Source organism: Anomaloglossus baeobatrachus, chromosome 3, assembly GCF_048569485.1.
Source record: "Anomaloglossus baeobatrachus isolate aAnoBae1 chromosome 3, aAnoBae1.hap1, whole genome shotgun sequence".
Classification (NCBI taxonomy): Eukaryota; Metazoa; Chordata; class Amphibia; order Anura; family Aromobatidae; genus Anomaloglossus; species Anomaloglossus baeobatrachus.
The window spans coordinates 584837653-584853886 of NC_134355.1; the positions used below are offsets into that span (position 1 = coordinate 584837653).

General features: G+C 42.4%; 1 protein-coding gene across 2 annotated transcripts in view; it reads left to right on the top strand.

The window, feature by feature from the left end:
• Nucleotides 1–16234, top strand: part of EPHB1 (EPH receptor B1) — a 598641-nt gene that overhangs the window by 445608 nt on the left and 136799 nt on the right. For both annotated transcript variants that reach the window (XR_012751721.1, XM_075341011.1), the window contains exons 6-8: nucleotides 1861–1985; nucleotides 9671–9833; nucleotides 15095–15203. Coding sequence is in view for 1 of the 2 variants with exons in the window: in XM_075341011.1 (XP_075197126.1) it covers nucleotides 1861–1985; nucleotides 9671–9833; nucleotides 15095–15203 (397 nt within the window). In the remaining variant the exon portion in view is untranslated. The remainder of the gene's footprint in view (nucleotides 1–1860; nucleotides 1986–9670; nucleotides 9834–15094; nucleotides 15204–16234) is intronic.

A 16234-nucleotide genomic window follows, 5' to 3' on the forward strand; every position in this document is an offset into this window, starting at 1 on the left:
ATAGAGCACTGGGACATAAATTCAGAATCCGCCAATTATCAGAAACGTAACACGGGCTGTTGTTGGTGTAAAATAAGGTCAGACTTGTATTTGACTTCTAAGAAAAATTAAATCTTCGCCCCAGATCAGTAATCACGGACTTTATACAGTGATGTGCGGCTTTTTATGGGCACATTGGCTCACGTTTGGCCACCTCAAGCTGCCTAATGTATTATATATATCAAGTAGAATGCAACTTTTTTCTTGTATTTTTTTTTGGGAGGGAGGAATTCATACAAGATACAAATCATACAAGAAAAAAAAACTGTGTGCTTCCATCTATAATCTAAAGCATATTTATATTCAGGACGTACTGTGGGACAAAACGGGTATGGAATGACCACTCTGGACAACATGACCCAATATATGACCTTATGTAAGCCAGAAGAATAGTCGAAGGATTTCTCTAATTTCTTTAGACTTAACTTTTCACTGGACAATCCCTTTATCGCCTATCCACAGGATAGTGATGTCTTACCGATCATGGGGGTCAACTGGCACCCACACCGAATAGCAGAAGGGATAAAGTTCATCCCCAATATTGGACTTTTAAAAATGGCAGCTAGGTGTCAGGCGCAGGCCAGATCCACATTTGTGGATCGCTACTACCAGATGGCACTCTGTCCACACTACTGAGTGTGACAAACAACCTATCATACGCTGTCCAGATCGGCACTCAGTTTGCTACTACCAGGTTGGACTCTGTGCACACTTCAGAGTCCAACAAGCAACCTGGCTTCTATTGAGGAGCTCTGTTCTGCTGTTATATTACCCTGATTTAGGCATTTTAGGAGTTAATGCCTCCTGGGGCAGTGTGGGGCTTCTCAGAGAACCAGGTTGCTAAATACTACCTTCAGCTGGTCTCATCCTAGTTAAGTCTGAGGAGTTTTCTGAGTTTTTGCCGAATATAACTTATGCTTAGCTGTTGCGATATCCCGGCGTCCTTGGCAATCTTCCTTTTGGTGACCAGTGATTTGTTGTATGACAGTTCCTTGGTGTGACTTTCTCCTTCCCTTTTGGTTTATCCCTTCCAGTTTCTTTTTTGTCTCTCCTTTGTGGATATTTGTGGTGTGAGTTTCAGTTTTACTCCCTTGTCTTTGTCTTGTGGGAGCTTTATTACTTTGTGTCCAGCCCACCCCTGGGTGGGGGGTGTGGGGTATTAGGTAAGGGCTGGATAGGAGACAGGGCCAGGTCGGGGCCTGGACTTCTCTACCTTTAAGGGTACTTCCAGAGTGAGGGTGAGCACAGGGGCCCCAGTCTTTGGGCCAGCATATATTTCCCTGTGTTCCCTAGTCACCCCTGACACTAAGACACCTAACCGCTACTCAATTTATAGGCTATGGACCTGCTGGAAAAAGCTAAGTGCATTGCTTGGTAGTCCTTTAGGGAATAAATGGAGCAGCGGTCGAGCCTGCACAATACTGCGCCAGTCTAGAGGCGATAAAAGTACCACGTTCAGCTGCTTGGTGCAAGTCCCAGTGGTCAGACTCCTGCTAATAACTAACCTATAATACGGATGCGTGAGAAGTTGTTTTTACTGAGCACCTTCAATTTTCATGGGACAGTATTGCAACGGGACGGGGGATATATATTGAATTATTAAATTATGTCCACATGTGGTTTTTTAGGATGTTACTTTATGCAACCATCCACCCCCCCAAAAAAAGAGTGCAGTATTGTGATTCTATTTGGTAGCAATTTTACCATGAGAAGTAATATATCTCAGATTTCACTTTTTATTGGTGAACTATACTGAGAGCTGATCTGCGTGCCCACCAGTCGTGTAACTAAAGTCATCTCTTACCACTCTTATTTTCACAGCTCCCTCCACTGTGCCCATCATGCACCAAGTCCGAGCAACCATGAAGAGCATTACCCTGTCTTGGCCGCAGCCAGAACAGCCCAATGGGATTATCCTGGATTATGAGATCCGGTATTATGAGAAGGTGAGACATTTACGGGATATTTTCGGAGCAGATTTTCTCACACAGTAGAATTGTCCGGTCATTTGCAGCACTGAATAGCTTACCGCTAATTTAGGATTGGTGGCAGCCATTCGCTACACCGTCTTTCCAGCTTTGATGATTATGGAAGTCGTAATGATCCATAAAGAGCGCAATGTTTACTAATTCAGTAACGTTCCTCTTGGCTGCCGCTCTAGATATTGTAGTCGTACCTGCTTAGAGGTCACCACAGCTTGGTATTTTTTCAGTTTCTATATGAGCCATATAACGTCTATGGGAACTATAGGATTTACGAACTGGGGTCTCTGGGGTCCTTTATAACCTCCTATGGTGACTCTTCTGCATGTATACCGGGAGTCATTGTGAATTTCCTCTCATGAATATCCATTCCTGGTGGTCAGGGCACCGTCCATTAATCTACAGTTATCAGTCCTTCAGACAATACATTGATTCATCTGTATTTGCCTGAAATTACAATGCCAGTTATTAGATTTATTGACTCTGCTCCGCAAGTGAAGAAATCCCAATTAATACATGAATCACCTGTTACTAGTAGAACCACATTCTGCATTTTTACAGCTTATTATTTGCTGGTTTTGTCTGCTGTGCACGGGGCTGGTAGCCATATTGAGTGAAATAGATAAGTATAAGAGCCGGGGGGAGGCAGGGGGATTTGTGACGCTGGAATGTGAAGCAATTATACTGCTCCGTAGAAATTTGACTGCATTAAGAAACATTTTTTAGGAATTCACTGCAAACTTTAAATGGATTATTAAGAAATATGATGTTCTTGTAAGAAAAAAAATAAAAATATGAACACTGATATGGATATGTCAGTTCAGCTTTATTTGCCTATATAAGTCAAAGCTGCAATACCACCCACATTCTGTGAGCTAAATTGGCACTGTACTCTGTGCTATTTCAATACATGTGTAAATAAACACTTTAGTATAATTACCGCTATCAAGGTGGCCACTGAGCAAATGTCTAATACTAAAGAGGTCATTTTATAGAAGTACTGTGCAGTGTAACTGTAAATCCACCCACCCCTTGAGTGAGATAAACACTTACTACAAAGAAGAAGCACTCTTTGTGTGTCTTTGCCCACCCCAACGCACGTTTTGGTACACTTGCCATTTGGATTCCTCAGGTACTTGTCCTCCTTCACACCACAGCCTTTCTCTATATGCATCTTTTGAGTGCTCACGTCACATTATGTGGTTGTTCTTATTGATTTCCTCATTGCTATATGAATGAGTTGATGCTTTTTGTTTATAATAGGCTCCATCCATAGTTATGTCCATGGATAGACATTATTTATTGCTATACTTTGATTAGCATGCTTCATACTTAGTTAAGGTGTGTTATGATAACGCCATTATCCACACTGTGTTCACCTGCATTGATACAGACTGTATTTTAGAGCATTTGTGTTTGAGTTTTTCCACTGAATACACAAATACATATATCATTAGTACTATAATGCATAGACATAACTGGTTGTATGTGTCTTATTTACATTGTGCTCTATATACTTACCTGTATTTATGAACACTTGATTTTATATGATAATTATATACAACCAGTACCTTTTGTTACAGTCACATATGACATTATTTTAACACTTCCATACATATTGTGTGTTCTCCTATCTGTGTTTGACACCACATAGCTACTTGAATTTTCAATAGAAGCTATTTTGCCTTATTATAATTTTTTTTCTATTTTTGTAACCTCAAGGTTTGGTATTTCTTATGTTTGTTATCATAATTCATGAATGGTCTCATGAATTATATCCTGCAGATCATGGAATAATAGACTGTCAGAGTTGGAAGGGACCTCCGGGGTTTTCATTTCCAACCCTATGCTCAATGCAGGATTCACTAAACCATCTCAAACAGATGTCTGCCCAGCCTCTGAAGATTGCCATTGAAAGAGAACTCACCACCTCTAGTGGCTGCCTGTTCCAATCATTGATCACCCTCACTGTCAAAAAGTGTTTTTCTAATATCTAATTTGTATGTTCTCCTTTTTAGTTTCATTCCAATGTTTCTCGTGTTTCCATGTGCAAATGAGAATAAGGATGATCCCTTCAGATATTTGTAGACAGCTATTAAGTCTCATCCTAATCTTCTTTTTTGGAAGTTAAACATTCCCAGATCCTTTAACCATTCCTGGTTGGACATAGTTTGCATGCCGCTCACCTTCCTGGTTGCCCTTCTCTCAACTTCCTCCAGTTTTTCAATGTCTTTTTTTAAAAAGTAGTGCCTAGAACTGGACACAGTATTCCTGATGAAGTGTGACAAAAGAGGAGTAGAGGGCAATTATTAGTTCACGTGATATATACTCTTTGCTTGTCTTAATACACCCCAGAACTGCGTTTCTTTTTTGCTGCAGCATCACATTGTTGACTCATGTGCAGTCTGTGACCTATTAGTATACCCAAGTCTTTTTCACACATGCTGGTGCTTAGTTCTATTCCTCCCATTCTGTAAATGTTATTTTTGTTTTTCTTGCCCAGATGTAGAATTTTGCATTTTTCCCTCTTAAATACCATTCTTTTAGTCACTGCCCATTGTTCCAGCTTATTTAGATCCTTCTGAATTCTTGCTCTGTCTTCTCCCACCTAGCTTTGCATCATCTGCAATTGAATTAGGTTACCTACAGTGCCCTTATCTAGATTATTTATAAAGATGTTTAACAACACTAGGGCCAAGACAGAGTCTTGTGGTAACTCCACTTGAAACACTCTTCCAATTGGATCTGCAACCATTTCTTACCACTCTTTGAGTACGACCATTGAGCCAGTTATGAATCCACCTAACCATAGCCTTGTCAATCCCATACTTGATCATTTTTTCAATAAATATAGTATGAGATAATTTATCAAATGCTTTGCTGAAGTCAACATATACTATATCTACCGCAATCCCTGATCCACTCAGTCAGTGATTCCATCATAGAAGAAAATCAGATTAGTCTGTCATGACTTGTTTTCTACAAACCCATGCTGGCTTTTCACAATTATTGTATTCTTATCCAAGTACTTGCATAAAAGCTGTTTCATAATTTGTTCAAAGATCTTTCCTGGTATAGAAGTAATGCCTGCTTTACACGAGTCGACCGATCGTGCGATTTCACGATCGATCATACCCGCCCCCGTCGTTTGTGCATCACGAGTAAATCGCTGCCCGAGTCGCACAAAGTTGTGAAACCCCCGTCACACGTACTTACCTGCTGAGCGACGTCGCTGTGTGCGGCGAACATCCTCTAACTAAAAGGGAGGGATGTTCGGCATCACAGCGACGTCACACAGCCGCCGGCCAATAGAAGCGGAGGGGCGGAGATGCGCGGGACATAAACATCCCGCCCACCTCCTTCCTTTTGCATAGCCGGCGGGTACCGTGGGATGCAGGTAAGCTGAGTTCATCGTTTCCGGGGTGTCACACGGAGCGATGTGTGCTGCCCCGGGTACGATAAACAACCGGCGCAATTTTAAATAAACAATATTTTGAAACTGAGCGACGAGTACACGACTCATGATTTGTGAGCGATACTGCGTCACTCGGAGGTGTTTCACGAGACGACGTCGTGAACGATGCCGGATGTGCGTCACGAAAACCGTGACCCCGACGATGAATTGCACGATAGCTTGTCTCGTGTAAAGCACCCTTTAGGCTCACTGGCCTGTAATTTCCTGGCTCCTTCTTCTTTCCTTTTTTGAAGCTAGGGACAACATTTACTCTTTTCCAATCTTATGGGACTTCCCCCGTTCTCAAGGAGTTTTCAAAGATTCTGGCTTGTTGTTCTGTAATTTCCTCTGCTATCGCTTTCTGTACCCTGGGATGTAATTCTTCTGGAATACTACACCTATTCTGGATACTAAAGTAGATATTTTGCCAAAACCAATTGCTTACTACTTTTATATAAAATCGTATAATTTTATTAATATCAAATTCACGTACATAACATACAATTAAAAACAAGATGCAGATAGAGGAAGGATTGTCTATCCCTATCACTCTTCCTTCCTCACTACGGGGGTCGGCGTCCTAATGTGAAGACGCCCCCGTTCCAACGACGGCTATCCCTGGGTTTTGCCCTCCCTAATGATGACCGTGATCCCTCTCAGATGGAAACAACCCCTACAGTAGTAACACCACAGTGAGGAAGAGGTGCTCGGTCCGCAGTGGCTAATTTGTCTGTATCACCACTCAGACAAGTAGGGATACGGGGCATAGGGAAGTCGTCAGATGTTTCATGTGTCTATGTGCTCAACTAAGGGTATAGATGAGTCAAATTTCTACATAGGTCAATGTGCTCAGTTAGAGGTAGACAGATGAGTCACACTTAATGAGAAACTAAGAAATGCCCAATAGGAGGTAAATAACATTTCTTATAGAACTCAATTCAAGAAATGCCCGACGCGTTTCGCCCTTGTCAATATCAGGGGCTCATCAGGGGCTTTTCAACAATTTCTTGAGAGAATTCTCCGTCTTTGGACAGATCAATAATCGCTGATTGCCACTTCAAAGAAATATAGGGGGACAACCGTGCTGTCTGTATGGCTGATTTATCATAAAATGTGTCAGGATGACTTTATCACCTTTCTGATTAATAATTCCTGAGTTACTCATAACCCACTGAAGTTGGGGTCCTAGTAAATACTAGACTGGTTATAGATGCCCACACTGGACCATGCAATATGTTCACATAAATCTTTAAAAAACCTCCCAGAGTGTCAAATAACTCCCATCAGAGGGACCTCAGATTCATCAACAGGACTGAGTGCGTTTTGAACCACTTGGCTATGGGCTGCCATTAACTCCTTATTACCCCTATTTGCCAACGCACCAGGGCAAATCGGGAAGAGCCGGGTACAGTCCCAGAACTGTCGCATATAATGTATGCGGCAATTCTGGGCGGCTGTTGGCTGATATTGTGTTAGGGCCGGGTGGACGGGCAGACCCAGGAGGTGGATCCACTGGGCCGAACACCTCACTGAAGGCAAGGGGTCCGGTAGCCGGAGCACTACAGGTAGCAGGACAGTCCGTTCAAAGGAGTGGAGTGTAGAAGTCCCTGGGACCACGGAGTCACCGAAGGTAGTCCGGGTGACGGAGCTCAGGTTCGGAGGCCGAGATGTTGTCAGGCAGAGTCCGGAACCGATGGAGCGAGAAGACGGGTCACCACAGGGATCAGAGATGGTATGGACTGACGGGATGGCGGACAGTCACCGTTCGGGGTTCGGGAATCGTCAGGACCGGATGGCGAGGCAGGAGCGGCTCTAGGAGAGAGATAGGTAAGTATACCGCAAGACACAAGGAGACCTGACTCCTAGCTTAGCAAAACACGAAGAACAGGCCCCGCCCACTTGGAAAGGATCCCCCTATATACCCTGTACCTGATTTTTCAATATCCTGTTGGAGGACACTGGCCCTTTAAGAGAGGGTCAATGACCGCGCGCGCGTCCTAATGCGCATGCGCGAGGCCCGGGTGCCAGAAGCCAGAGCAGGGAGCGGTGAGCAGGTGGCAGGAGAGCCGGGCTGGGGCCGAGTTGCCGACGGGCGCCGGGAGCGGGGACCGGGCTGCCTGGGGACCGCAGGCGATGGAGCAGGAAGGCTGTGGAGCGGGGGATCGGGAAGCCTGGCACGGGAGCGGCGGAGCGCGACCTGAGAGCGGGGAAGCGTGGCAGGGGAGCCGGTAAGCAAGGCAGGGGAGCCGGGGAGCATGGCAGAGGAGCCGGGGAGCACGGCAGGGGAGCCGGGGAGCCTAGCAGGGGAGCCGGGGAGCGTGACATATTGTTAGGCTGGGGGGCTCCCCATAACATGGAGCTCCCCATCCTGAGAATACCAGCCTTCAGCCGTATGGCTTTATCTGGCTGGTTTTAAAATTGGGGGGGACCGCACGCCGTTTTTTTTAATTATTTAATTATTTATTTCACTACACAGTATAGACACGCCCACCGGCTGCTGTGATTGGGTGCAGTGTGACACCTGTCACTCAGCGTGGGGGCGTGTCTCACTGTAACCAATCATAGGCGCCGGTGGGCGGGGAAAGCAGGGAATACGAGATTGTTTAATGGGCAGCCGGCTTTTTCAAAACAGTAAAAGCCGCCGGAGCAGTGTGAACGCCGTGCAGCGCCGGGGATCGGGGATCGGTGAGTATATGAGAGAGGGGGATAGACTGACATGGACAGAGAGTGAGGGACAGAGATAGTGACCGACTGACAGAGATTAGTGAATGACAGACATTGTGAGGCGCTTCAGAACGCAGCTTTTCAGCTGCGCTCTGAAGCGGACCTTTTTTAAGCTGCGGTGCAGAGCGCACACCTGCGCACATAGCATCAGACACCAAAATCGTATGAGGGATGTCACACGTTACAATTGACTAGGTTCCTGCAACAAAACGCTCAATTCTAGACAAAGATACGATGTGTTTGCGATCAACAGTTTTGCGTTCAATCCTGATCGCACGTAGATGTCACACGCAGATACCTCACAAACGATGCCGGATGTGCGTCACTTACAACTTGACCCCAACGACGGATTGTGAGATATATTGAAGCGTGTGTAGCGGGCTTAAGTGTTCCCTCACCAGCTCTCTGTTTATAGATAGTGTTGATAATTTTATTCCTTCGATAGTAGAGTGAAGATCAGTTGATGTTACATTTGCTTTCTTAGAGAACACAGATGTAAAATAGGAATTTAAAAGTTCAGCCTTCTCCACATCATTTTTGTCCACTTCACCATTTTCACCCTGTAAAAATCCTATAGTATCTTTGACTTTTCTTTTGCTTTTGACATACTCCCAAAAATGTTTTTTTTCTTGCTTTTAGCCTCCCTTGCAATCCTCACTTCATTACAGTCTTTAGCTCTTCTAACGCTTGCCCTGCAGACAGCATTATATTCTTCTTTAGCTATGCCCTCCTCTTTCCATTTGATATACATTTCTTTTTACCTTTTTAGAAAGTGTATAATTTCTGTGTTCATCCATCCTGGTCTCTTTAAATGCTTCAAATTCTTCCTTCTTTTAGAGATTGTTACTGATTGTGCAGTGAGAATTTTATTTACCAAAATGTCCCATCCTTCTTGGCCATTTCTGTCCTTTAGAACATCCAGCCAATGGACCTTTCCTACCCTTTTTCTGAACCCATTAAAATCTGCCTTTCCCAAGTTGAACCTTTAAAGTCTGAGTCCTTTTTGGTATTCTTCTTCTTATAATGTCTGCGTTATTATGATCGTTGTGTGTTACTTGCTTATACTAATTCCATATTATAATTGATGTCTAGATCCTCTGTATAGTCCTTCTTGTGTTTCCTAGACACGTTTTTGTATATTCACCAGTACTATCGATTTATATAACACTTATTAAAATGACAGTACTCATGTAAGAATAAAAAAATAAGTACAGTAATTAAGACGTTAAGGGAAGGTACCCTAGGTACTGTGGATGGCTTAGTGTGGACTTAGTATTCCCTGTTTGGCACACGTCTGTGTCTTGCTGATGGTTATTTGCCGATGCACACGAATGTGATAGAGCAGAGCTGACTTCTGATGAGACCACCAGATTACAACTCTCAGTACTAATGGGATGTGACATTGCCATGAAAAGTAACTTGTCATTACTATTTATTTTTCTGAATGGCCTATATTTCTTGTTCTCTTTAGGATCATAATGAATTTAATTCTTCTATAGCCAAGAGCCAGACAAACACAGCAAGTATAGAAGGACTACGGCCAGGAATAGTCTACGTGGTGCAAGTCCGAGCAAGAACTGTGGCGGGCTATGGGAAATACAGTGGAAAAATGTGCTTCCAAACCCTGACTGACGGTAAGTGGTAACATCGTAGCTCGGCCATGAAGTAGGTAGCCGTAAAGGACACATTTGTGCTAACTCCATCCGGATATACTTTTGCTATTATTGTGTAATTGGAGACATGATATTATATTAGTGAACATATAACTGAAGGAAAAAGATTGTTTCAAGAGGCCAGAAAGGCGTAGAGGCTGCAAGTGTTCAGCAGCTTGTCCTGTAATTCTCCCACTGATAAGCCATTAGTAGGAGATTGGACACATTCAGCAAGCAAACTTTTGGCTCTCAGTAGGGTTCCCTATTCTAGACTGCCCATTGGGTAATCTGCTGTATATGCACATGTGGTGAAAATTTTCAGCCGGCACAGAAGAGAATTCAACTTGGAAAGCAGCCACATGAGTGATCCCACCTTAGGAGCCATAGATTTAGCGGTCTCCACTAAATGTCCACTAACAACATGGGCAGTAGGGGGCCTGGAACAGGAGTGATGTAAGACATGAGTGGGTCTGTCATAACAGTTCACATGGGTTTAGATGCATAACAACATATTGGGTAGTGGTAAAAAATGATAGGTTAGATTCTGCTCTGCCAATTCACACCAGTTGAGACTGTTTTTGAGTTTGTATTAGGATCTAAGGGGTAAGGTTTCTTCTTGTGGAGAGTGACATGAGAGTTCTGGCAGTAATGGCATTATGAGGATATTTAAAGAGGACCAACCACCAGGATTTTCACATATAAACTAAAACCAGTGCTATACTGGTTCTATCATGCTGATTCTATACGTACCTTTAGTTGTAAGGTTGGATGTATAGTTTCTGACATATAGGCAAGTAAAGTTTATTATATACACTGTTATTTGATGAGAGATGCAATGGAATATTTAAATAGGTGGGTCAGGTTTTTTCTATTTATTCCCGCCTCTATCTGCTGCCTGTCCTCCCTCTCTAATAACAGAGACAGGAGGAGGAAGGACAGACAGACAGACAGGGGCAGGAATAACTAGCAAAACCCGATCTACGTATTAGATATTCTATTCAATATTCCATTGCACCGCTCATCAAATAACAGTGCATTTCACAAACTTTACATGCCTATATTTCAGAAAGTATACATCCGATCTCACAAATAAAGGTGTGTTTAGAATCAGCCTGATAGTGCCAGTATAGCACTGGCTTTAGTTTATATAGGAAAATCCTGGTGGTTTGTCCTCTTTAAATGCCTTGCAAGCTCCTCTGGAACATTAACTATGCAAATTGCGTCTTCAGAGAGGTAGTGAAATTGAACTCTAGTGCTACCTATTGGAAGTAGCAATCCTAAAAGTATTGACCCTTTAATGAGCCTTGTCATATAAATTAGGATATCCTTGTTGATAAGGCTTGTCAAAGGGTTAATATTGACTTTTAGGATTGCTACTTCCAATAGGAGGCACTGTAGTTATTATTAGAAATTGGCCAACCCTTTTAAAGATACTAACAAGTTGAATTATTCTACAGTCAGGGCCTCCCAGCTCTCTATACACTCTATTACCTGCATTAACTGCCTTTAAAAAAAAAATATTTCTTTTGCCCATAAATCTTAGTCTCCAATGAATTTGGGTGCTGAAAGCCTAACCAATTCTTACCAGACGTAAATATGGAAATCAGCAGATAAGAGCTATTTTTACCGAGGCAAAGATCACATATAACATTTCAATGAAGAAATCCAATGATGTATACAATATATATTATGTCTTCTTTTATAACTATCTACATGTAGGGAAATGAGCAATCTATATGGGTCATTTGGTTGGTTACTACCATCAGATTCCTTATGAAGAATTGATTGGCATGTTAACGTATTCTGATGTTGCCAATGAAGTGTAAAATGGAACATATATTAGATTTCAAACTACATATGCCTCATTGAATCAGAGTGTTTCATACACATTTCATGCAATGTGCACCCTGTGTATTTACATTTAGGAACTTCCCTCCAGAGAACCGGTCCAGAATATCTTATTCTTGGTCCATCCTGCGTACAATTCATCTCAGCTCCGTCATTATTTTTATAGTTCAATTCTCGTCGCTTCTCCTCGATTGCTAAACAATAAAATTTCAACACTTGTGTCACTGCTTGATAGACACGAGGGTTCTCCTCCACGAGCGGAAACATTTCACCCACGCTGGCACGGGGCACTGCGCCAGGCTATTGCATGCGTAACACTGCTGGGCATCACTCCTTACCAAGTCTGGGCATTCGAAAGGGAGGTAGAGTTGCCAAGAGATGCTGTGCATATGTATTGTTCCAAAGAGCTTAACGCCTTCCCTGCCAATCCTCTATGCACTCCGTGCCCTAGAAAGGTTAGGTGGATGTTGGCCAAGACAAAGCAGAGGGGATTTTTTCCCAATGTTTTTACACAGTAAAGAGTAAAACAATGGATTATATATGGAATGAGGGAAAGCAAGATAAGAGCTAAATCTCCCACCCTGTCCTGTCATTCATATCCGATACCATCTGTCTTTTAGCATTAATTCCAAATCCTAAAAGTCCATTACTGATCTCCGAGCCTTAATGTAACATCTGAGTTATCAATGCGGAAATGTGGTCATGAAAAACAGAACCACCTTCTTCCTGGATGAATGTTCATTAGTGTCATGAGTTGTATGGGTTGGATAATCATTTGGGAAGTATTAAACCCAAAGGTCAGCATCATAGGCCATGGAAAGTTAAACAGGAGGAAATATCAGGAGGAGAACAAGGGCAGGAAGAAAAGATACAGTATGCACAGGAAGAGTCCAAGGGAGGGAGACATAACCGGTCAATGAGGTGTTCAGGGGATGTCAAACATGTCACTGCCTATCGTGTAATAATATACAGCAGTGAACAATGGGAAGTGTCTGTCTGAGTGACCTCCAGTGACTATTCCTATTCATCTTGGGTTCATTCATTGGAAACAGAAAAAACTTGGAAGATGAATTATTACTGATCCGGGTATTGTAAATGTTGGGACAAGTCTGGGTTTACGTGTGTTAATTTCCACAAGCCAACTGCAATTATTGGAAAATGTTATGTGTTGTATAATTAGATCCTAGCTGACCTAAATGAAACTTCTCACCTTTCCGTTCCCCTTCTGTATCAAATCTCCATTACCCTTGTTCTCATACACTTGGTCGGCCAACAGCTATGGCTACAGACTTCCCAATAAATATGTATGGTTTGGATGGCGGAGCTTGCATTTTTTTGAATGTGGAGAGAGGATTAGGTTTATGCCAGAGATGTCCTGTGCTAGCGTATCTTTCGTCAGCCCTACATACACAGAACAGTCAACCTCTCCCATTAAGCTCGACAAGCAATAATTTCATGTGCATTTTACCTTTACTGTCCTTACATTCCATAGGTGACCATTTTTTGTAGTAAGTGGCATTTCATTCTTCCATTTTACAATAAATGAACCCTTGTAATCATTCAGTCATTGAAAAACATGCTCCACATAACAATATTGTCCAAAAAGGTCCCTGAAAAGTTAATGCCTATATATTACATAGAATTGATTTACATTTTATACAGGACTTTATTGATAACCACTAGTTAAGATCCCAGCGATAATTACTTTGTGTAATTAGGCCTTAAGTCATTCCAACCTTCACGGTTCTTCCCTCCTTGATCCGTGGCTACATCTACAGTTTTCATCCTTTGTCCTTGAGCCGCTGCTTGCAAATTGATTTTTTTTCCTATAAATGCTCAAAAAGAAAAAAATAAATAAAAAAACCCCCAAAAAATAAACAAACAATCTTGTGTTGATAAAAAAGAAAATGGATTAAGAGCCACCGGTGACTCAAACATTTTTAGTCCTTCACTATGGAGCTCGCATTTAAAGGGGCAAGTCCATGTATCTATCAATGTAATCAATGTGATTTGTTCTTCTGAGTAACAATCGTGGCCACTACTTTACCCCACATCTTCAGTTCTTATAACTTCCAGGAAAGAGTAAGGCACTCCAACACATTAATGTAGAGCTGTAGCTACAATACACTACTCACAAAAAGTTAAGGATATTTGGCTTTCTGGTTAAATTTATGGAAAATGTAAAAAGTTCACAGTATAGTTATAGTTTATCATGAAATTAGGTCATTTAAGTGGAAGCATGCAATGGGGATTTCCTCATTTCAAACAATTTATTGATACAAAAGCACATATCTTTTATTTTATTCACTTATGGCATTTACAGACATTGTCATCACTGTGCCCATTGGGGCTCATTATCTATGTTTCCTAGCAGTATGTTTTAGGATTGTTGGAGAAAACCCACATAAACATGCGGAGAACATACAAACTCTTTGCAGATGTTGTGTATCATGAGATTTGAACCCAGGACCCCAGCGCTGCAGGGCAACAGTGCTCCACAATGATCCACCATAATCCTCGACTGATCCACCATGATCCTCCAGTGATCCACCATGATCCTCCACTGATCCACCATGACCTTCCACTGATCCATGATCCTCCACTGATCCACCATGATCCTCCAGTGATCCACCATGATCCTCCACTGATCCACCATGATCTTCCACTGATCCACCATGATCCTCCACTGATCCACCATGATCCTCCACCGATCCACCATGATCCTCCACTGATCCACCATGATCCTCCACTGATCAACCATGCTGCCCTATTCACATTGCCCCTTATTTGTACTGCTGGCCTACTTATATGGGTCTGGGTGACCTTTTGGACCACTTTAGGCTGCAGGTCCACTTTTTCTGATGTGACGTATATACCCTTATAGTTACACCTCTGATATTCACCCCCAATCATACAGCCACATGTTAGTCGTCCCCCTACAAGATGTGGATTCTTAACACTTCCCTTTGGGCAAAATTAAGAGCATCAATCAAGAATTCTTTACCCTTTAGTACCCAGACAAGGTAAGTATTCTTCTCCCATGTTAAATAACATTGGGGATATAAAGAGTGCTGGATATGTACATTTTACCATGTGAATCACATGAATATATTTGTACGCACACAAGAAATTACTGAGGATAGGTTTCTGACAGATTTTCTGACCTTTGCTGGGTGAAGAGAGTGGAAGCTCATAATGGAGACTTGACATTTTAGATGGTTCAACATGAATCATGAAAGGAACATACGTATAATAAAGACCCGACTTGAGGTCTAGATCTGTAGATTCGCTTGCGTGCTCTGTCTGACTCAAATGATAGGCTACATTACAAAGGCTGATTGTTGTAGGGCGGCCTGACGGTGTCCTGTGTAATTTTTCATATTCCGTTTTTTTAGAGGATTACAAATCCGAGCTCAGAGAGCAGCTTCCCCTGATTGCCGGCTCGGCAGCTGCAGGCGTCGTCTTCATAGTGTCTCTGGTGGCCATCTCCATTGTTTGTAGCAGGTGAGTTTGCACTTCGGGTTTTATGTCGCTTGATGGGGTCATAGCCGGAGATTTCTTGTATCACAGTAAAGGGAAGAGCGAGGCAATACCATCCTCCCTGTCTATATTCGTGGTTACGTTGCCTGATGATAGAGGAGCTGCAGCACTTACAGTATACACAGCTCTGGCAAAAATTGAGACACCTGCAAAATTTTCAGTGTTTCTGATTTTTCTCTTTATATTTTTGAGTAAAATGTAAATTGTATAGACCAAAAAACAAAAAAACAAAACAAACCCCTTAAAAATTCAAATTTTTTTCATACAGTTAAAACAAACCTCAAACAAACAAAACACATATCTGGGACAACCAATCCCAAATTCGCCAATATGCAAGGAGACCTCTCTGTACAAATAAGAGGTCACAGTAGCGAAAAGGAGGGAACTAAACTGTCCCTTTCAACCACACGGTTAATACTGCCTATTAAATAATCAAGCAATGTGTATGAGTACCAGAGTCAATATTAGTCAGTGCAACCAGGGTATGGCCACTAAATCCCTATAGTGGCCCTGCCTTACCGCGGAGGTTGGCACCCTAGACCTAAGCGCTGTGGCGCCCCCGCTCAACGAGGACTCACCCTACTTTTCCTTCGCTGGTCTATTGTGCAGCTGATCTGGGAAAGGAGGAAGTGAGGGAAGGTTGCACTTGTGGGAGACACTCAAACAAAGGATCTCATACAAACATAGCAATAGAACAGTAGAGGTTCAGTGATTTATTAGTGTTAAAGACGGACCATATCAACAGAGTTGTTACTTTCCAAAAAATAGGCACATAATTAATCATTGAGTGCTTAATCGTTCCACTTATATATATCTGCACATGCCCAAAACAAGTCTTTTTAAACAGATAAGTATACAAAAGTGCATATATGCCTTAAACATATCTCTTGGAATACGTGAAAATATTAAGATAATATAAGGAAAGAGACACTGGCTACAATCCGCCACGTGTGGAGCTTGGTCACCGTCACCGTCGTCCCGGGACGCCAAGAAAA